The sequence below is a fragment of the Mercenaria mercenaria genome, chromosome 18, assembly GCF_021730395.1.
Source record: "Mercenaria mercenaria strain notata chromosome 18, MADL_Memer_1, whole genome shotgun sequence".
NCBI classification, from domain to species: domain Eukaryota; kingdom Metazoa; phylum Mollusca; class Bivalvia; order Venerida; family Veneridae; genus Mercenaria; species Mercenaria mercenaria.
Genome location: NC_069378.1, coordinates 49,272,435 through 49,293,921, shown reverse-complemented (window position 1 = coordinate 49,293,921; position 21,487 = coordinate 49,272,435). Strand labels below are relative to the sequence as shown.

The window sequence follows — 21,487 nt, the reverse complement described above, 5'->3', positions numbered from 1 at the left end:
TCTAGCCGCTGAAACTTCAATTCTAGCAATTATTATTATTTAGAAGTTCAAATATGCACTTCATTCCGTAAATTGCCTCTTATTTGTAAATTTCACCCCGGCCAATTCGACACTAACAGCTCAAAACTGTTTACTGCCTCCATTGGATGCACCAAGAAACCAATTTTCGCAGAGGATTCCGTGTAAATTTACTCTTTTCTAAACTGATTTTGGTATTGGTGTATTTATTTTATAACGTTAAAATCAAGTAGTAGTTACTGTAAAACATATTTACTATGTCCATTAACTAACTTGCTTCACGTGAAAATTAGTAAACTGGGGTAATTTCGGATATGCACGCCTATTCGACTGACTCGTGTGTCTGTATTGTCAATGAAGTAAATATCCACTTCTGTATCAGGTTACATTTATTTTCTATTGTACGTTCTACTAGTTAATCAGGTATTCAAATCTGTGACAGATATATGAGTAAACAATAATTGAAAATTGGAATTACTCGATGAGCATGAAAATAATATAGGAGAGATCGCCGTGACGTCACGCGTTAACATCTGTTTATCTGGTGGTTGGCAAAACAAATGATTTTAACACCGTTTGCGTATTGAATCAGAATTTTTAATTTTTAATAACTTTTTTGCTCATTTATGGATTTTCAAAATTCAAAAAGATTTGAAATACTAACAATCTTCATATTTTTGTATCCAAATATCTTTTTTCAATGAATAAACGTTTTAAATGACATATAATTTTAAAAGCGGCGTAGTGATTTTCACAACCTTAAGAAAAACAGTGTAAGTTAAGCGTTCATAATTGATCCATTTTATTTCGAAATAACAATTAAAAGTAATCAATAAATTGCTTGTTTTATAACCTTTCCATTGATCAAAAAATTATTTATGTAATTTGTGTTTTAAGAAAGTTTAGACCGTTAGAAAAACATCACTGTTTACAAAAAACATGGACGGTCGGCTTCTGCCCACCCGATCACTGTCTTATCAGTTCTAAAAATAGAATTTGTATGCAAACACGATCTCTCCTATTAGTTTGTTTCCAAGGGTGTAATAGGAGCAGAAAAATGTGCAGCCCGGTACAGGACTCGAACCTGCGACCTTCTGCTTGCAAGTCAGATGCTCAACCAACTGAGCTAATTGGACAATCGATATCATAGAATAATTATATACACACTGCTACATTCCTCCCTCTTTTTTCAAAGAAAAACTCAGATTCTTTTGACTAACCCAGCCATTGCTTCACCCTAGCTCTAGGATTCCAAGGCTAGTCACCACACTCGCGGCACCAATGTAATAGGAGCAGAACAGTGTGCAGCACGATACAGGACTCGAACTTGTGACCTTCTGCTTGCAAGTCAGATGCTCTACCAACTGAGCTAATCGGACAATCGATATCATAGAATAATTATATACATACTGCTACACCGGTATCCCGACCCACCCTAAATTTTTGGCTCCACACTAAATGTTTTTATAGCCTTGGAGAATATTTTTTTCAAAACTGCAGTTTTTATGCTTTAAACATAGTCTGACAGTGATGTTAAAAGTCAACTTACTGATGTTCTAAAGGCATGCATAAACGGTGTAAACCTCTTATTTGTAATTCGTTTTTTGACACAAAAATTATTTCTGAAAAGTCAAAAAAAAAATTTTCCGACCTACCTACCCTAATTTTATTGAGCATGTGACAGTTAACCGGAAAAAAATTAATTTTTTAGGCCTAATATGTTCATAACAAAACGTAAGGCCCTTTAATGGTTAATCGTGTTGTTTCTATTATTAATTTGAAAAAAGATGGCTATATCAAATAAAAGTTCCTGTGTAACTGGAACTGGCTCTCAGTCATAACTGTCATATAATTGCTAGGACATGATTGTACAAGTTGGAAATGGCTATATCTATATCTAAGCCTAGATGACCGGTAATCAATATACATGTACTATATTGTGTACTGTATTACCAGTGTATATGATGATTGCTTAGGTAAAGGTATAATCAGTTGTCATATTTAGGTTTTCGCTGTTGATGAATTTTCTTTATTGAATAGATCTCGCTCAGGGTTGGAGACATATGTTACATTTGAAAGTTTAGCAGCGATTTAAGTAAGTCACTGTTCCTTAATCAAGCAGTAAAAGGAATTAAGCAATTTATGAGCACAATCCAAGTCTTAGATAAATAAAAGCATAATTATGTTTAAACTATTTCAATCTTTCAGTCCTAAAAAAGTCACAAATTTGATAAAGCTTAAATTCTATTATGTATAGTAAACAAATTGGTGACTACTATTAATAAATCATCAAACTGATACCTCTTCAAATTCGCGGTCAAGCTTTTCTTGGGATTAAAGGATATAAAACTTCTGTGTTTGTCACTTTAAAACCACAAAAATGAGAGCAAACTTTTAAAATCTTCTCCTGTTTTTGACAGATAAATTATAGTTTCCTGTCTTCAAATATCATTTTCAGTGTTAATTACCGGACCTCAATTTAAGACAGCCCTAAGGTTGGTCTAGAGGTCTGGTATCTGGATTCCTAGACTTCTGGTCTAGAGGTCCGGTTACTGGAACCTAGATTATTTGCATGTCATATCCATGGAATAATTATAATGGTTGACTGATTATATTCATTTATATAGTTAGTTCATATGTATATATTATGTACAGTAAAAGAATAAAATGTTCGTCTTGATGACTTTAGATTAAGTTCGAATCTGGAGCATGTGGGGTCAAAAACTAGATCACCAGCTCAAATCAAAGGAAAAACTTTTTAACACTCTAGATGCCACAGTTGTGACCCAATAGAATAGACGTGCATATCCGAAATTACCCCAGTTTACTAATTTTCACGTGAGGCAAGTTAGTTAATGGACATAGTAAATATGTTTTACAGTGAAACGAGGTCAGAATGTTTGTCTTGATGATCTCTAGGTCAAGTTTGAAAGTAGTTCATGTTGGATCAAAACCTTGGTCAGTTAAGGCCAGATCAACTCTGGTGAGCAATATAGGGCCATCATGGCCCTCTTGTTCTTCTAGGTAGATTCTTTTCATCTAAAAAACACTCAGTGCATCTACTAACTTAATGTTAATTAGTGCATCTACTTATGTTAATTGCTTTTATATTTTTTGGTAAAACTTAGTTTATTGGATGTTTTATTTTATTCTTATTTCAGGTGAAAGATGACATCTGAGTCCGAGAATTTCGAGAGGTCAGAGCGGGAGTATTATGACCCTACCCACGCCTTCCAAGGGCGCAATGTTGGCAGAACTGGTATGATTATTTGATAATAATTGTTGGGCCTAAAAAAGAGTTGTTTATTGAAGGTAACCAAACTTTACCTGGCTAGAGTTACCAACCCTGTTTTTTTTTCCAGTTCTGTAGCAAATGAGCATTCTATTAAATTAATATTCTCTTTTGTTTCATATCTATCAAGTATAATAATTCTAGTCACTAACACTTTTCTTTGCTACATCTTTTAGGGCTTAACTTTAGTTAATTTATGAATAAATACTGATAGAACTGACTCTCTCAGTTTAATGTTCCTCGGTGTGTGAAGAGCAGAGAGGTGTGTAGTGTTCCTCGCACGTTCTTCAATTCCTACAGTTTTCATCGAATTCAAATGAAGCCTGGTGTTTAGGTTGTCAACACAAAGTGTACATGCGCATGTTACTGGGTAGTTTTTGTCTTGGGTTACTGTTGTTTTTTGGACTTAGAACTATTGCAGCTTCATTCAAACATTGTGGACTAAACTCTTAGAGCTTTCTTCCAGTTTAAATGAAACTTAGTATACATCATCATTGTCAACTTTGTATGCATTTAGTACTCTCAGGACATTGTCTAATTATGATGTCATGAGTTGTGCCCCTTGGCAGTGACATCCTTGTAACTTACAAATTAACCCTAAGAAATGAAACTACTCTCTTAATGACTGGAAAAAAAATGATGTAGACTTGAGACTAAAGCCCCTTTTATGTGGTTTTAGTGATATTTAAATGTGTTGCCTTAATTTAAACGATTGTGGGCTTAAAATTGCTAAATGACTGGTGCTTCTTTTTTGTCATTTCTCAGATACTCCAGAGACCATGCTAACAGATTATCCACATAGACCAGGACCAGATATTTCCATTACTTGTGAAAAATGTAAATCTTACATTCCACTTACACAGCTGAAAGAACATCGACAGTTTCACAGTGCTTTAACAAAACTGAGGTAAGTGTTTATGTGAACACTGTATAGAAGCTTTGACAAAACTGAGGTAAATGTTTATGTGAACACTGTATAGAAGCTAGTTTCACAGTGCTTTGACAAAACTTAAAGCTAAGACTCAGGATTTTGCATTCAGTTTAATATGACAAGCTTATTTTTTAAAGTGATCCAAAGATTAATTGCAAATACTACATAGCACATCTTTACTTTTTCTCTTTTTATGCCCCCAAAGGGAGGCATATTAGTTTTCAACTGTCCGTCCGTCAGTTCGTTCGTTCGTTAGTCACAACGTTAACTTTTTGCATGAAGGCACTTTACTCGCGAACCACTGCACCCAGGACCTTCAAACTTCACATGCTGATAGTACTTATTGAGTACACCACCCATACTGACTTTGGGATCACCAGGTCAAAGGTCAAGGTCACAGGGGCCAACGTTAACTTCTTGCATGAAGGCATTTTACTCACGCACCACTGCACCCAGGACCTTCAAACTTCACTTGCTGATAGTACTTATTGAGTACACCGCCCCTACTGACTTTGGGGTCACCAGGTCAAAGGTCAAGGTCACAGGGGCCAACATTAACTTTTTGCATGAAGGCACTTTACTCGCGAACCACTACACCCAGAACCTTCAAACTTCACCTGCTGATAGTACTTATTGAGTACATCGCCCCTACTGACTTTGGGGTCACCAGGTCAAAGGTCAAGGTCACAGGGGCCAACGTTAACTTTTTGCATGAAGGCACTTTACTCGCGATTCACTGCACCCAGGACCTTCAAACTTCACATGCTGATAGTACTTATTGAGTACACCGCCCCTACTGACTTTGGGGTCACCAGGTCAAGGTCACAGAAGCCAACATTAACTTTTTGCATGAAGGCACTTTACTCGTGAACCACTGCACCCAGGACCTTCAGACTTCACATGCTGATAGTACTTATTGAGTACACCACCCCAACTGACTTTGGGGTCACCAGGTCAAAGTCAAAGTCACAGGGGCCAACATTAACTTTTTGCATGAAGGCACTTTACTCGCGAACTACTGCACCCAGGACCTTCAAGCTTTACATGCTGATAGTACTTTATGAGTACACCAACCCTACTGACTTTGGGGTCACCAGGTCAAAGGTCAAGGTGCTGCGGGGGCATTTGTCACCATTAGTGACAGCTCTTGTTTTTTCAAATTTTGCACATTTAGTATCTTACCGTTTCTGAATAATTAGACCAAAATTCATGACAATTGTGAAGATAGTTCATACCAAACTCTAGCTTTACTTTTTGCATTAGAAAAATAAAGGAACTTGAGAAAAAAATGAATACGTTATACCAAAAAGCTATAAAAATAAAATGACGGATATCCTAATTGAGGTTTTGGAGAAAACATCAAGACTTCAGAATGATGAAACCAGTGTTAGCTACACTGACTTGTTCAGATCAACAGTAAAATAAAGGCTTATTCCAATTAACTGTGAAATCCACCCACATCCGACTTCTGCAAATGTGTATAATGTGTGCGTGTGTGTATTATTTAACTTGCATTTTGACAGAATTATGGACCTTTTTAACTTTAAAAAAAAATCAGTATTTCTTTGGTGTTGTTTGGTTAAGTTCACTTTTACTTGAATACTTACTATAGCTTTGAAACTTGATACATTCATTTTGTCATCAATTAAAATGAGTAAGAAGGCCAAAAACCATAACTCTTTTCTTGCATATTGTCCAGCACTTGTAGACAAGCAAAGGCACCTGCAGGTGGTGCTCGTTATATAAGAAGTCATCTGCCTTAAGCAGTCAACCAAGGGATGGCAAAATCGGGCTGCTTCAGGGGTGACAAAATCTGATTTTGACTTGCTTGTCCATTTTTGTTAATTGCTATTTTGTACTTGTCCGTATGATAGTTATATAGTAAATTCTGGTCAAATTTCACTTCTCCGTACAAGCTTTGGGACAACATGAGCAATACAGACAATTGAACTTGCCACCCCTGTGCTTTAGACAGATGGCTGCTTATACATGCAGCTGACCAAGGGAGCAGCAAAATCTACCTGCATAATCATGCTTTTGCTGTTAGTACATCTATGTCCATATAGATTTCCTTATTAACAAAATTTGATTTTGGTGATGTGTCTATAATATAGTGCAGGGCTCCGGAAATTTTGATAACTCAATCGGTCCGAAACGAAAATCCTGGCGCTACCCCACCCACCGCATTCCCAATATTACATATTTTGTAAAACGTAATAGGGTAAAGAAATAAGCATGTCATGCATTAAAACTGAGTTACCAGTCACCGCGCGTTACCATACAATGAAGACAGTTATTCAGTGTTATGTGTGATCGTTACTTTGTTTAAATTTCGATGTTTTTCCGAGATAATACGAGGCACTGACACCGTGTGGGTAACTAGTCTAAAAGCCAACGCACGTGACTTCGATACCGTATACACGGCAGATACTTTGTGATGTTTCCTCAATCTTTGACGGAATTCTATAAAATACAATGCGTCAAAGTGAGTTACACGACACATATTCTCTGCTAAACAGCCTCAGTATTTAAAGAATAATCTGCCGCGGACCGAATGTGTACGTTATTTGAACGCTGAGATCGAATTTCCCGCATGTATAGTACCAAAACGTCACGCGGGTTGGCCACGGATATTTCATTTCACTTACGTTGTACTTCAATAAGCAACTACATTACTGTATAAAGTTATATGTTCTCTTCTGATGTAAACAAAATTTCATTTTGAAACGTTTTTTAAAAGACCGATTTAATAAACAGTGCCACTCCGGTTTTCTTTATCATTCGTGGTTGCCGGTCCATTTTTTTCTTTTTTGTACAGTCGGGTTGCAAAGACGATTTTCTGCATTTGTTTCAACTGGAGCCCCAACAAATGAATCATGTAATTTTTTCAAATCAAGTAATTGTAAAAATTATTTTTATCGGTTTTCCGTGTGATGTGTCATTAAATCAAAGACCTATAATGTACAATTATAGCTCTTTGATTAAATGCAGCGACCATTTGTTTTGTTACCGTGATCAAACCAAAGAGCTATAAAAATAAATGTATTTTATACTTCTTTGATCAAACATAGCCTTTTGAAATAAACCATCCGTCGGATTCTAAATAAAAGAAGTGGATCCCCGTCGAAATGATTTGGACCCAGTCAGAAATGTTAGGAAACCAGTCAAAAATGTTTAATACACCGCAGTCGGCTGTCTGCAAACATTAAAGGATGTGCCGCGCGAGCACTGATTGCGTCACGCGCTAATTACGGACCGATTATCAAAGTGACAATCAGACCGATTGACACGTTTATTGATTATCTGAAGGTGCGACCAACAGTTTCCTGCTTGGCAGGTGATCGTGATTGAGATATCAGACTGAAATTTATACTTTTCTCCATTTTTACGGGACCGATTATAGTGTATATATAATGTAGTAATTTTACATCTGATTTCCCTGAAGAAAAAGACTAGAATCAGGCTATTTTTTATTGCAGGTATGGAACAGAAGAACCAAAAAATTCAGATACGTTGTTGAAACGTAGGAATTTTGTTCTGAGGAAAATGAAAGCTGCAGCAACAAAGGACAAGCCGGTAACTCCACAGCAGATTGAAGAAGTCAATGATGCGTATGAATATTTGAAAGCTCTGCTTGATGGGAATTATGAGGAACTACGACAGGTTAGAGAAGATGTGAACGCGCAGGTGGGTGGGGTGTCATTGAACTGTAGTCCAGAATGCGTTTATGCTGTCGGCATTGCAGCAAGCGCTAATGAGAGGTGGAAATCATACATGGAAGATGCAAGGACATTTCAAGACTGTTTCGGCGAGGATAAACATAAATGTTTCTTTGGATTGTATGATGGTTACCATGGGAGATTTGCAGCTGAGGTTGCTGCCAGCGAACTGCATAAATTGTTACTTAGTGAAATGATAAAGTTTGACCCACGGACAAAATCCGTCCTGGCAGGAAACTTGTTTGGTGAAACGGACATCTCGCATTACAAGTTTGAAAGGCCTGATACAACACAAAGTGAAAGGGCAATGTTGTATGATGAAAGCGTTGGAATTATTCAAAATATCATCAATATTTGTGAGGACAAATACAATGAACTGATCAAGAAAATGGATAATTCTCCAGAAAATAGCGTAAAAGATGACGAGACAGACAACCTAGATTCTTCACGAAAAAAGAAAAAGGAGAAATCGCCTTTTGAGCGAAAGATGGAAAGTGCGTTTTCAAAGGCATATTATTTGCTAGATATTTTGTTATCCTATGGAAAAGATGAGAATTCGAAAATAAGATGGAGTGGATGCTCAGCTGCCACATGTGTTATACAGGTAAGTGATATTTTTTGTTAGCTCACCTGTCACGAAGTGACAAGGTGAGCTATTGTGACCGCTTGATGTCCGTCGTGCGTCAACAATTTGTAAAAAAATCTTCTTCTTGAAAACCACTGGGCAGAATTACACCAAACTTCACAGGAATGATCCTTGGGTGGCACCCTTTCAAAATTGTTCAAAGAATTGAATTCCATGGAGAACTCTTGTTGCCATGGCAACTGAAAGGAAAAACTTTAAAAATCTTCTTCTCAAAAACCAGAAGACCTAGAGCTTAGATATTTGGTGTGAAGCATTGCCTAGTGGACCTCTACCAATTTTGTTCAAATCATGACCCCGGGGTCAAAATTGACCCCGCCCCAGGGGTGACTTGATTTTACATAGGAAAATCTTAAAAAATCTTCTTCTCAAAAAGCAGAAGCCCTAGAGCTTAGATATTTGACATGTAGCATTGCCTAGTGGACCTCTACTAAATTTGTTCAAATCATGACCTCCGGGTCAAAATTGACCCCACCCAAGGGGTCACTTGATTTTACATATGAAAATCTTCAAAAAATTTCTAAAAATAAACCAGAAGGCCTAGAGCTTAGATATTTGACATGTAGCATTGCCTAGTGGACCTCTACAAAATTTGTTTAAATCATGACACCCAGGGTCAAAATTGACTTCGCCCCTGGGGTCACTTGATTTTACATAGGAAAATCTTAAAAAATCTTCTTCTCAAAAACCAGAAGTCCTAGAGCTTAGATATATGGTGTGAAGCATTGCCTAGTGGACCTCTACCAAGTTTATTCAAATCATGAACCCGGGGTCAAAATTGACCCCGCCCCAGGGGTTACTTGATTGTACATAGGAAAATCTTAAAAAATCTTCTTCTCAAAAAACATAAGCCCAGGAGCTTAGATATTTGACATGTAGCATTGCCTAGTAGACCTCTACTAAATTTTTTCAAATCATGACCCCGGGGTCAAAATTGACCCAGCCCCAGGGGTCACTTGATTTTACATAGGAAAATCTTCAAAAAATTTCTTGAAATAAACCAGAAGGCCTAGAGCTTAGATATTTCACATGTAGCATTGCCTAGTGGACCTCTACTAAAGTTATTCAAATCAAGACCCCGGGGTCAAAATTGACCCCGCCCTAGGGGTCACTTGATTTTACATATGAAAATCTTCAAAAAATTTCTAAAAATAAACCAGAAGGCCTAGAGCTTAGATATTTCACATGTAGCATGGCCTATTGGACCTCTGCAACATTTATTCAAATCATGACCCCCGGGATCAAAATTGACCCCGCCCCAGGGGTCATTTGATTTTACATATGAAAATCTTCAAACATTTTCTAAAAATCAAACAGAAGGCCTAGGTCTTAGATATTTGACATGTAGCATTGCCTAGTAGACTTCTACAAAATTTATTCAAATCATGACCCCCGGGGTCAAATTGGCTCCGCCCCATGGGGTTACTTGATTTTACATAGAAAAATCTTCAAAATTTTCTTAAAAAAAAAACCCAGAAGGCCTAGAGCTTAGATATTTGACATGTAGCAATGCCTAGTGGACCTCTACAAAATTGTTCAAATCTTGACCCCCCCAGGGTCAAATTGACACAGCCCCAGGGTTACTTGATTGTGCATAGGGAAATCTTCATAAATTTGCTAAAAATAAACCAGAAGGCCTATATCTTAAAGCTTTAGCTAAGAAATTTGTTCAAGCAAGCAACTCTACTCAGGTGAGCGATATAGGGCCATCATGGCCCTCTTGTTTGTTTTGGGTTTAACGCCATTTTTCAACAGTATTTCACTGAAAAATTCAGTCATGTAACAGCGAGCAGTTAACCTAACCAGTGTTCCTGGATTCTGTACTAGTACAAACCTGTTCTCAGCAAGTAACTGCCAACTTGCCTAACGACCCCGCGGTCCGTAGACCAATGCTTTCCTACTGAGCTAAGTGGGTGGGCTGGTAAGAGATACGGTTGATCGTATACACCTTTATGTACATCCCTGGTGGTATTACGTTTTTTTGGCCCATTTAATATGAATCGCTACTGGCATAATGTATTCACTTGATTACATTTTCTTTAATATGGGGTTGCACTTCTATTAGGCAGTGAGTGCTAACTAGAGGTACACAGTATACATAATACCATAAGACGTGCCCAAAATGACTTGCTTACCTAGCAAGGAATGAATACATTTAACTGAAACTGATTAAGTTGATTAAACGCCTGTTTCTATACAATGACATATTCTATGGCATTGTACATTTAATAAACAAACCTTAAAAATATAAATGATGAAATGTAAAAACTCACAAAAATTTAAAAACTAACACCTGCTGTTATCGAATGTAAAACAATTATTAAAAAATTTAAAACAGTGCCATGAAGTCTCTAAACAGTGTTAAAAGATTTTTTTCTGAATGTATCAAGTGATTTACTTGTGCACAATTCTAACGGCAGTTTATTCCACAGTTTTGGACCAACAGTACAGAAACTTCTATCATTGAATGTTTTGCACTTGTTGTATGGAACATCATAACGACATTCAGAATTTTCTGACGACCTCAGTTAAACCTTGTCTACTAGGAACATAGTCTGTAAACAATTCTGTTACATACCTAGGTGCTCTGCCATATCTGGCCTGTCTGGATACAGGCAGGAGATAGATACTCCTGTCTAGTTTAAACCATTGTCAAAAATCATAACTTCCACTTTTACTAAATTAGTGATAATTTTGTTGTGAAAGAAAAGTAAAAATTCTTAAAATAAAAAACACTGGGTAACCTTATACATGGTTTTCCTTTCAAAAAAATTGTGTTTGTTTCATGCGTTCAATATCTGTATTCAATTTTTACAGGATGTACCTAAATCTGACATTGCAAAAGATAGTGGAGATGAGTGTGGACAAGATGCAGACAGTGAAATTAGTGGACTAGCTAGTGGTCTAGAACCTCCAAAGACTGTTGGAACCATCCATGTAGCTAATGCCGGTAAGTGGTCATAAGAATAGTTAGTGGTCTAGAACCTCCAAAGACTGTTGGAACCATCCATGTAGCTAATGCTGGTAAGTGGTCATAAGAATAGCTAGTGGTCTAGAACCTCCAAAGATTGTTGGAACCATCCATGTAGCTAATGCTGGTAAGTGGTCATAAGAATAGTTAGTGGTCTAGAACCTCCAAAGACTGTTGGAACCATTCATGTAGCTAATGCTGGTAAGTGGTCATAAGAATAGCTAGTGGTCTAGAACCTCCAAAGACTGTTGGAACCATTCATGTAGCTAATGCTGGTAAGTGGTCATAAGAATAGCTAGTGGTCTAGAACCTACAAAGACTGTTGGAACCATCCATGTAGCTAATGCTGGTAAGTGGTCATAAGAATAGTTAGTGGTCTAGAACCTCCAAAGACTGTTGGAACCATTCATGTAGCTAATGCTGGTAAGTGGTCATAAGACTAGCTAGTGGTCTAGAACCTCCAAAGACTGTTGGAACCATCCATGTAGCTAATGCTGGTAAGTGGTCATAAGAATAGTTAGTGGTCTAGAACCTCCAAAATCTGTGAATACCGTACATCTAGCTAATGCTGGTGTGAAGTAATTTGACTAGCTACTGGTGTAGAAACTGCAAAGACTGTTATATCTAGCTAATGATAGTAATTGAAGTCATTGTCTCATTGAACTAGCTTGTGTTCTAAAACCTCCAGACTGCTGGAACCTTACACTTAGCTAATGCTGGTAAGTGAAATCATTAGACTAGCTATTGGTCTAAAACCTCCAAAATCTGTTGGAACCATACATTTTTGTGGTATGATTTTAACCCAGCAAGAAAAATCATCAAGAACTGAAAGCTAAATCAGTTAATTCCCAAGTGGTTTGCCCTGAAGTTTTGATAGTTCATTTAAATATTTTTAAACAAAACAGAATTGAAATGTTCATAAGAATACAGAGTCAGATCTTTCTCTGTTGGTAAACAAATGAGGTTTTTTATCATTGACAATGTGTTTTTTGTACTATGCTGAATAAACATCTATGTGTTTGATAAACTGATCAGGATGAAATTGCTTATTCATGATTGTTTCTTTGGTGCATTGCGTCTAGGAAATATGAGTGAAAAACACCCAAAAGAAATTGTGTTGTCCAGCACCTTCAAAATATTTGAGCCGCGCCATGAGAAAACCAACATAGTGTGTTTGCGACCAGCATGGATCCAGATGCGCAGTCTGGTCAGAATCTATGCTTTTTGCTAATGGTTTCTCTGATTGCAATAGGCTTTGAAAGCAAACAGCATGGATCCTGACCAAACTGCACGGATGCGCAGGTACATGCTGGTCGCAAAGCCACTATGTTGGTTTTCTCATAGCGCGGCTCATTTTATATACATAGGCAGTCAATGTTAAACTATTTGGATTTAATATTTTAGTAAAATTGTTCAGTTTAAACAAAATAGACTGAGATGAATTGCAAATTAGACCTTTACCTGTTTAAAATTGCTATGTCTAATTTTGTATTTTTGTACTCTACAGGTAACGTACATGCAGTTTTAGTGCGAGGAAACCGGGCATATTCACTGACCAAGGACCATACTCCCAGCAACAAAAAGGAGAAAAATAGGATCCTAAAAGATGGTATGAATTTAGTAACTCTGTGTAGCAAAATACCATGCAGATGTTATTATTAATTTGTGCTCAGTAAGGAGAGTGTAGATCTACGGATCGCGAGATCATGTGTTTGATTCTCGGGTAAGGCAAATGTTCTCTGTGACGATTTGATAAAAGATACTGTGTCTGAAATCATTTATCCTTTACCTCTTATTCATGCTGGGAAAGTTGGCAGTTACTTGAGGCGAACAGATTTGCCAATAAATACTTTAAATTTTAAAAAATGGCATTGAATCCAAAACAAACAAAAAACAAAGTAATTTTTCTTTGTAAATACAAAATGTAGTATCAATGTTGTCATCAATGTCTGATGTTTTGTTACAAAGGGAGTACTTGTCAGCAATGCATGTAACATAATTATAAAACATCAAAAGTCATTATTATTTAGGTTGATACTTTATCATAAAGTTTACGAGTTATGTGATAAAACTGAGCTGCTTCTATTTCACATCATATTCTGTTGCAGGTCTAAATTCTACATGCCACAAATGAATTTGGCATTCACTGTACCATTTTTTAGCTTGACTATTCAAAGCATAGTAGAGCTGTTGGACTAGCCCATGCATCGGCATCCGCGTCTGCGTCCACGTCCCGATTTGGTTAAGTTTTTGTATGTAAGCTGGTATCTCAGTAACCACTCATGGGAATGGATTGAAACTTTACACACTTATTCACTGTGATAAACTGACTTACATTGCACAGGTTCCATAACTCTATTTTGCTTTTTTACAAAATTATGCCCCTTTTTCGACATAGAAATTTTTGGTTAAAGTTTTGTATGTAAGCTGGTATCTCAGTTCTCACTTATGGGAATGGATTGAAACTTCACATACTTGTTCACTATCATGATCTGACATGTAATGCTTAGGTCTCATAACTCTTCTTTGTATTTTTACAAAATTATGCCCCGTTTTTCTACTTAGAAATTTTTGGTTAAGGTTTTGTATGTAAGCTGGTATTTCAGTACTCACTAATGGGATTGGATTGAAACTTCACACACTTGTCCACTGTCATAAGCTGATATGCACTGTGCAGGTTCCATAACCCTGTTTTGCATTTTTACAAGATTATGCCCCGTTTTGGACTTTTGTCTTCATTCAATTGGCAAGGCTGTTTAATAGTCGAGCGTTGCTGTCCTCCGACAGCTCTTGTTTCTTCTTTTAGTTGATAATTTATAACAGTTTTACTAACAAAATCACTTTGTAATATTTGAAATATCTGACATAATATTATATCTAAAGTCATGCACCTTTATAAATCTAAAGGCTTGCACCTGAATAAAGCAGCAAAGCAGGTGGCTGCATAAGACTTGTTAAAATTGGAACAAAATGTAAATTTGGGAATTGGCTCAGCCTGTTTGAAGACAAGTGGTTGCTCAATACAGGTGGCCACAAAGTAAGGTTCAGCTGTATCCAAATTATTTAACCTTTACCCTGCTATATTTCTAAAATAGACCAGTCCAACATTCAATTAGGGCAGTACCACTTACTATTCAACCAGCAGGGTTATGCAGGCTGATCTTGGTCAGCACTGATTGCAAAGGCAAAATCACTTGCCGCCAGGCTGCTAAAGGTTAAAGTAATGTCATCTCCCAGTAAGTTTCCTGTAAGACCACAAACTTATTTATTCTATTTATGACATTTCTGTCTATACATTAATTTTATACTTTCTGTTGTTTATAAACTTCTACAAGATATTGTCGTCACTTGATCATTGGCGTCAACATTGGGTAAAGTGATCATAGACGTCAGCATTGGTTAAAGTTTTTGTTTAGGTCCAACTGTTCTAAAAAACTGTAAGCTCCACAGCGTTGAAATTTTGCACACGTTGTTTATCATCTTTAGGCAACTATGTGGGTCACAACCATAATTCTAACCTGCCCTTTGGACTTAAAAAAAGTGAGAATTTTACATAATGTCCAGAACTTGCAGATGAGTGATGGCACCCACAGGCAGTGCTTTTATTTCATAAATTTACTCATGGGTTGCCATTAATTCATACATTTGTAAAATGGTTCTTTTTACATATATGTCAATTCCAGGCTATATTCCGCTGCATCATACAGATAAATAGCATTAGGTCATTACTTTTAATACAATTTATCAGATGTGCAGAACTTCCATTATGTGATTTGTGAGAAATATAGACTTTAACATTGATTCACCATTTATTCTGTTGCTATGCTGTTTCACAGGAAATTATTAACCTATAGCCTGCTCGTGGCAAGTGATTTTGCCTTTATGATCAGCGCAGGCTGATCATGGTCTGCTCTGTTCGCAACCCAGTCAGTAAATGTTCATTGAACACCCCTTTGAAAAAATTAAAGATACTGCCCAAACTAAATGGTAGACCAGTCTATTTTATTAATCCCCCGCCGTGGCGGAGGGATTATAGGAGTGGTCTGCGTCCGTCCGTCCTTCCGTCCGTCCGTCCGTCCGTCCGTCCGTCCGTAACAAAATCGTGTCCGGTCCATATCTCCTAAACCCCTTGAAGGAAACTTGGGTCAAATGATCACCTCATCAAGACGATGTGCAGAACCCATGAGTCAGCCTTGTCGGTTCAAGGTCAAGGTCACAACTCAAGGTCAAAGGTTTGAGCCTGCCATTTTGTGTCCGCTCTATATCTCCTAAACCCCTTGAAGGAATTTTATAAAACTTGGGTCAAATGATCACCTCATCAAGACGATGTGCAGAACCCATGAGTCAGCCATGCCGGCTCAAGGTCAAGGTCACAACTTAGGGTCAAAGGTTTTGAGCCTTCCATTTTGTGTCCGCTCTATATCTTCTAAACTCCTTGAAGGATTTTCATGAAACTTGGGTCAAATGATCACCTCATCAAGACGATGTGCAGAACCCATGGGTCAGCCTTGTCAGCTCAAGGTCAAGGTCACAACTCAAGGTCAAAGGTTTGAGCCTTCCATTTTGTGTCCGCTCTATATCTCCTAAACCCCTTGAAGGAATTTTATCAAACTTGGGTCAAATGATCACCTCATCTAGACGATGTGCAGAACCCATGAGTCAGTCATGCCGGCTCAAGGTCAAGGTCACACTTAGGGTCAAAGGTTTGAGCCTTCCATTTCGTGTCCGCTCTATATCTCCTAAACCCCTTGAAGGAATTTTATAAAACTTGGGTAAAATGATTACCTCATCAAAACGATGTGCAGAAATTATGAGTCAACCATGCCAGCTCAAGGTCAAGGTCACAAGTAAGGGTCGAAGGTTTGAGCCTTCCATTTTGTGTCCACTCTGTATCTCCTAAACCCCTTGAAGGATTTTCATCAAACTTGGGTCAAATGATCACCTCATCAAGAACTCATGAGTCAGCCATGTCAACTCAAGGTCAAGGTCACAACTGAAGGTCAAAGGTGTCAGCTCTGTATCTCCTAAACCCCTTGAAGGATTTTCATGAAACTTGGGTCAAATGATCACCTCATCAAGACGTTGAGTCAGCCATGTCAGTTCAAGGTCAAGGTCACAGCTAAAATCAAAGGTTTACCCTTTCACTATCCATAGCAGTGGCGGGGGATTTAGCTGTCTTTCAGACTGCCTTGTTAATTTACCAGGGTAAAGATTAAAAAGTTGCACGTCTTTTAACAGGTGGTACTCTCAGTGACAGCACTAAGGAATGTCGTGTGAATGGAGTTCTCCTGACCACCAGAGGCCTGGGTAACCATGGTGATAAAACTCTGAAGAAATGTGTGCTAGTTGAACCACATACAGCTAGTGTACCAGTCGACCAGTATGCTCAGTTTCTAATTTTAGCAACAAGAGGAGTATGGGAGGTATTCTCTGAAAAAGAGGCAGCCTCACTTCTAATTAAGGTAAACAAAAGAAAGCTTCAAGTATTTTCAAAATTAAAATACCATATTCTAGCCATTTTCCCTTGAAAATTTTTTGTCACCCTTATCAGTTGATCATCATATAACTCTGATAATCATTTAGATGTTAATTAAATAAACTGTTTAAAAGCAATACACAAAATCTCTAAGATTGAATGAACTGAAATTATTATTTCCGCCTCGATAGCCTAGTGGCAGAGCGTCTGCTTCGAGTGTGAGGTCATGGGTTTGATCTCTGGCTATGTCATAAAAATGCCTGAAAAATGCTACCAGTAGCTCCCTTGCTTGGCGCTCGGCATTAAAAGGGAAACTGGCCTCTCCTCTTATACCCTCTTTTGATGGATTCTATTAGGAATGAGGTGTCGAGAGAGATTAATATAAGTTGTAGAACTTGTTTCACAAATGACCTAGAATAGATTTGTATAAACTATTATTTTTCATATGGATCTAATTTTGAGGATGAATGCAATTAAAATTCAACCAAAGTTAGTCTGCCGAGAAAGATAATATTTTTGTATAATTCTTTGAATATTCTTCATACATTTACTGTGTCACTTCAGCTACTACCTATCAACCAGATACCTGCACCAGGTAGGGTCAACTCCACACTGAAACCGCTATTAGAGGAAATGAACAAACGTCCATCTTCCCAAGAATCAATGTCAAGAAAGGTCTCGTTCTCTAGTAACGGTTCTCCCGCTCGCAAAAAGAGTGCCGAGTTTGTCTTTGGAAACAGACAGAGGAGCGCAACTTTGGCATCTGTAGCAGAAAGTCAGCAGGAAGAAGGGAGCAGCAAGTCGGGTCACGGGTCAGAGAAGGTCACTGACAAAAGTCACAATAAAGGGCAAATTGGGAATGAAGAGAAGAAACAAAGCTTGAAAAATAGTTCCTCAGGGGATGAAAAAATAGGGAGAATGGATAGCGGATCAAGGTCAGGAAGTGCAAGTAATGACAAAGGTCAAAGGTCAGATAATGGTAGTTCGAAGGGTTCTGAGGACAAGAGGTCAACTGAAGCAACAACCAACCAAACACATTCCACACCGACTGGTTCACCATCAAAGGAATCTAGTAACAAGCGATCTCGGAGGTATGTTGACGCTGACATGCAGACGGAGATTGGCAGTCGTCATGGTGATGACTCAGACGATTCTGGAAACGAGGCTGATGTTGATTCATATCTAGAAAATGTATCATTCCCTGGTAGTATATCGAGAATTTCCATGGTTGATGGGCCCCCATCACGTGAGCAGATGCAACGTAGACAAGCACAGATTATGGCACAACATTTAGTTCAAGCAGCGTTACTTGCTGGAGCTAAAGATAATGTTACAGCTATGGTTGTACTTTTGCCTGGGAGTGGTCTTTGAGATTTGTGTATAAATATCACTATAAGACTTTATCCAGTACTGTTACTGATATATATAGCTTTTGTCAAAATTTATTAATTTTGTTAGAATTTATTTTTGTTTTAAAAGTACTGAGGTTGTAATGAAAACTTAATGTTTACTGTTGTCAAGTTCTGTTGGCTAATGCATTCTTGCAGTCAGCCTACAGTTACTGTAGCATATCGTGGTAACTCAGTATGTTATGTGCGTAAGAGGTTACCATAGCAAGTTTAATTCCTGGGCGTCATAAATTTGGACAGTACAATTAACTGTTAAAAGGGGGGCATACCAAACATATACTGACTGAATGGCGAACAGTGCAGGTCAGGATCAGACTGCACTGACTGATCATGATTTGCACTGGTTGCAATGGCAGAATCAATCACGTCCAGCATGATAAGGGTTAATAATTCTACAATATGAGATACAGCTGATGTCTGATTGGTGTAACAGTTTATTTCTTGTTTTATATAATCAGGGTACTTCTAGCCTAGTATTAAATTTTTTAGAATTTATATTTTTAGGTTACATTTATATTTTTATAGTATTTATTGCATAAAATTAATTGTTGCTTTTAAAGAATAAGATATGTTTTTATTGAAGTTTTAAACTCCAGTATTACAATTATATTAGCCTTATTTTGTTAAGTACTGATTTCATGTAAAACTGTTATCTCTTTTGTTACTAAATAAATTTGACTCAAACACTATCAACCTTTGGGGTATTAATTGCTCCAGCAATAGCTATAGTTTCCACAGGTACTAAACATAAAATAATCTACAGCTCTGAGAACTGATTGAAAAAATGAACACTAAGCAGCTCAACATGATAGAGGTCTGTGGGAAAGTCAAACTTTTGAGGGCATTTTCTTACTTAATTGATAGACTGAATTACCTCTGTAGGCTTTACAATTTAAATAGAGGATATTACATGAGTGTCTTTTCATATTGAATTTATTAAACGAGTTGAATAAAATAATAAAGTGCGAAGCTCTACCGAGCATTTCATCAATTTTATTCATGACAACAAGTTTAATAAATTCAATATGGAAAGTCACAAATGTAATATTCTTTTTATAACATGTTAGCTTTTCCTGCTGAAACACCATTAATTCTACTTTCTTCAACTATAATAAACAAGTCAATCTGACCAACGTTTCCTTACTTTAAATGACGTTGATGTCAGAGCTTTATTACACTAGTGTGTTATCTTTTTTATTTAATGGCTTTATTACACTCCCGCGACATCAGACATGTGATAAAGTAAAATTATTTACTGTTTTTGTAGCATCTAGTAAAGTCCTGAAGGAGTTATCAATATATCGTACCCATGAAATGTCATAAGCAGTGTGTAATTTTGTTATGGACAATGCTATGTTTTTAATAATCTGGGCTTTAATTCATGCCCTTTTTTTTTTAAGATTTGAAGTGAATATGATTAACCCAATTTAAGATTATCATTTCAGTTAGTGACAATACACCACTTTTGAGGATTTTTTTTGTAGCGAAGTCTAACACATTTTCTGTAAATGTTTTATATTGTTAAAGTTTGAAGTTTCGTTTTGATAATGCATTTAGAATATACAGTCATGTACACAAGATTTTGTTTTTGTTACCACGATTATTTAGTTCTGTTTGTTTGATTTATTCTTAACCTTTACCCCGCTAAAATTCTAAAATGGACTGGTCCATCTTTCAATTTGGGCAGTGCCATTTATTATTTGAAGGTGTGTTTACTGAAAATCTACTTAGTGAAAAGCAAACAGTGCAGACCATGATCAGCATGCACTGATGTGCCGGCTGATCTTGGTCTGCACTGGCCGCAAAGGCAGAATCACTTACCAGCAACAGACTAAAGGTTAAAGGTTCTTCAAGATTCTAATAGATACTTAACATGTGCTAAAAGAAGACCTTGTTTGCTTTCTGAAACTGTTTACATCTTATAGAATTGTTTAAAGATAATTTTTGTTATGATTAGTATTATTTTATTGTTAGAGATGCTCATATTTTTTGGACTTCTTGGAACATGTTACTATAGTGTATGTTCTATTTTGGAGCATTTTCAGGGAGGATATATGTCATATAATGATGACATCTTTTTATGCCCCCGGCGGGAGGCATATAGTGATTGTCCTGTCCGTTCGTCCGTCCGTATGAGGTTACCCAAATGGGACCGTTTCGTCTAGCATCAATACCCCTTACTAGAATGACTTGATACTAATGCAGATGTAACCTGTGACCATTCCTCATCTTCAAACATCACCTGACCTCAGTTTGACCTTGACCTCGTTTTGGACTTAGGTTGCTTTGTATTGACAAGGATGCCACCGGGGGCATCAAGCGTTTATTGAATGCAGCTTCTTGTTTTGTTAACAAATTCTCAAAGGTTGTTTCTCTGGCAGGAGGCTTGTGGAAAAAAATTCTCCATTTGTTTTAGTCTCTTTTATGCAGTATTGGTGCTTTTAGATAACTATAAATATTTTTCAGATATAATTTATTTAAACAGTATGAGATTTGTGATAAAAGTTTACTTTGTTCTGTTGATTTATCCTAATAACCTAAATTGTATACCGGTACTTTTTGTGTTTCTGTTAATAAATAAAACTTGTACACTACAGTGTCTTTGGTAATTTATTGTTACGTAGAAGTTGTACACTACAGTGTCTTTGGTAATTTATTGTTACGTAGAAGTTGTACACTACAGCGTCTTTGGTACTTTATTGTTACATTAAAGTCGGAGTTTATTGTCCAGAAACAAGGAGTTTGGCAAATTTTATTTTGGAAAGGAGCCATAAGTACATCAAAAATTGGTGGTTTGTAGCCAGGTTTGATTTTGACCTGTATTTTATGATGTTACACCCGTGTACCAAAATTAATTTAAATCTTTCAAGCCTTTCATGAGTTATTGTCCAGAAACCATGAGTTTGGCAAATTTTAAGTTAAAAGGGGCCATAACTATGTCAAAGAAAATTTTACCTGTTTTTTAGGATGTTACACTTGCATGCAAAAATCTACTTAAAAATCTGTCAAGCCTTTCATGAATTATTGT

At 37.0% G+C, this 21,487-nt stretch overlaps 2 protein-coding genes across 4 annotated transcripts in view; one reads left to right on the top strand and one right to left on the bottom strand.

Annotated features, from left to right (window-relative positions):
- Nucleotides 1-7,239, bottom strand: part of LOC123539285 (serum paraoxonase/arylesterase 2-like) — a 42,464-nt gene extending 35,225 nt beyond the window's left edge. For both annotated transcript variants that reach the window (XM_053529547.1, XM_053529549.1), the window contains exon 1: nucleotides 6,562-7,239. The gene's annotated coding sequence lies outside the window, so the exon portion shown is untranslated. The remainder of the gene's footprint in view (nucleotides 1-6,561) is intronic.
- LOC123538958 (protein phosphatase 2C-like domain-containing protein 1) lies at nucleotides 141-21,055 on the top strand. 2 transcript variants are annotated; one of them, XM_053529544.1, is made up of 8 exons: nucleotides 141-182; nucleotides 3,180-3,277; nucleotides 4,076-4,217; nucleotides 7,721-8,564; nucleotides 11,421-11,553; nucleotides 13,082-13,183; nucleotides 16,813-17,036; nucleotides 17,615-21,055. In XM_053529544.1, exons 2-8 carry the CDS (start codon nucleotides 3,187-3,189, stop codon nucleotides 18,419-18,421), a joined length of 2,343 nt encoding a protein of 780 aa, XP_053385519.1. In that variant the 5' UTR covers nucleotides 141-182; nucleotides 3,180-3,186; the 3' UTR covers nucleotides 18,422-21,055. The 2 variants fall into 2 exon arrangements, with proteins under 2 accessions (XP_053385519.1, XP_053385518.1); XM_053529543.1 differs by having other exon boundaries at nucleotides 150-212.
- Nucleotides 21,056-21,487: the final 432 nt, after the last annotated feature.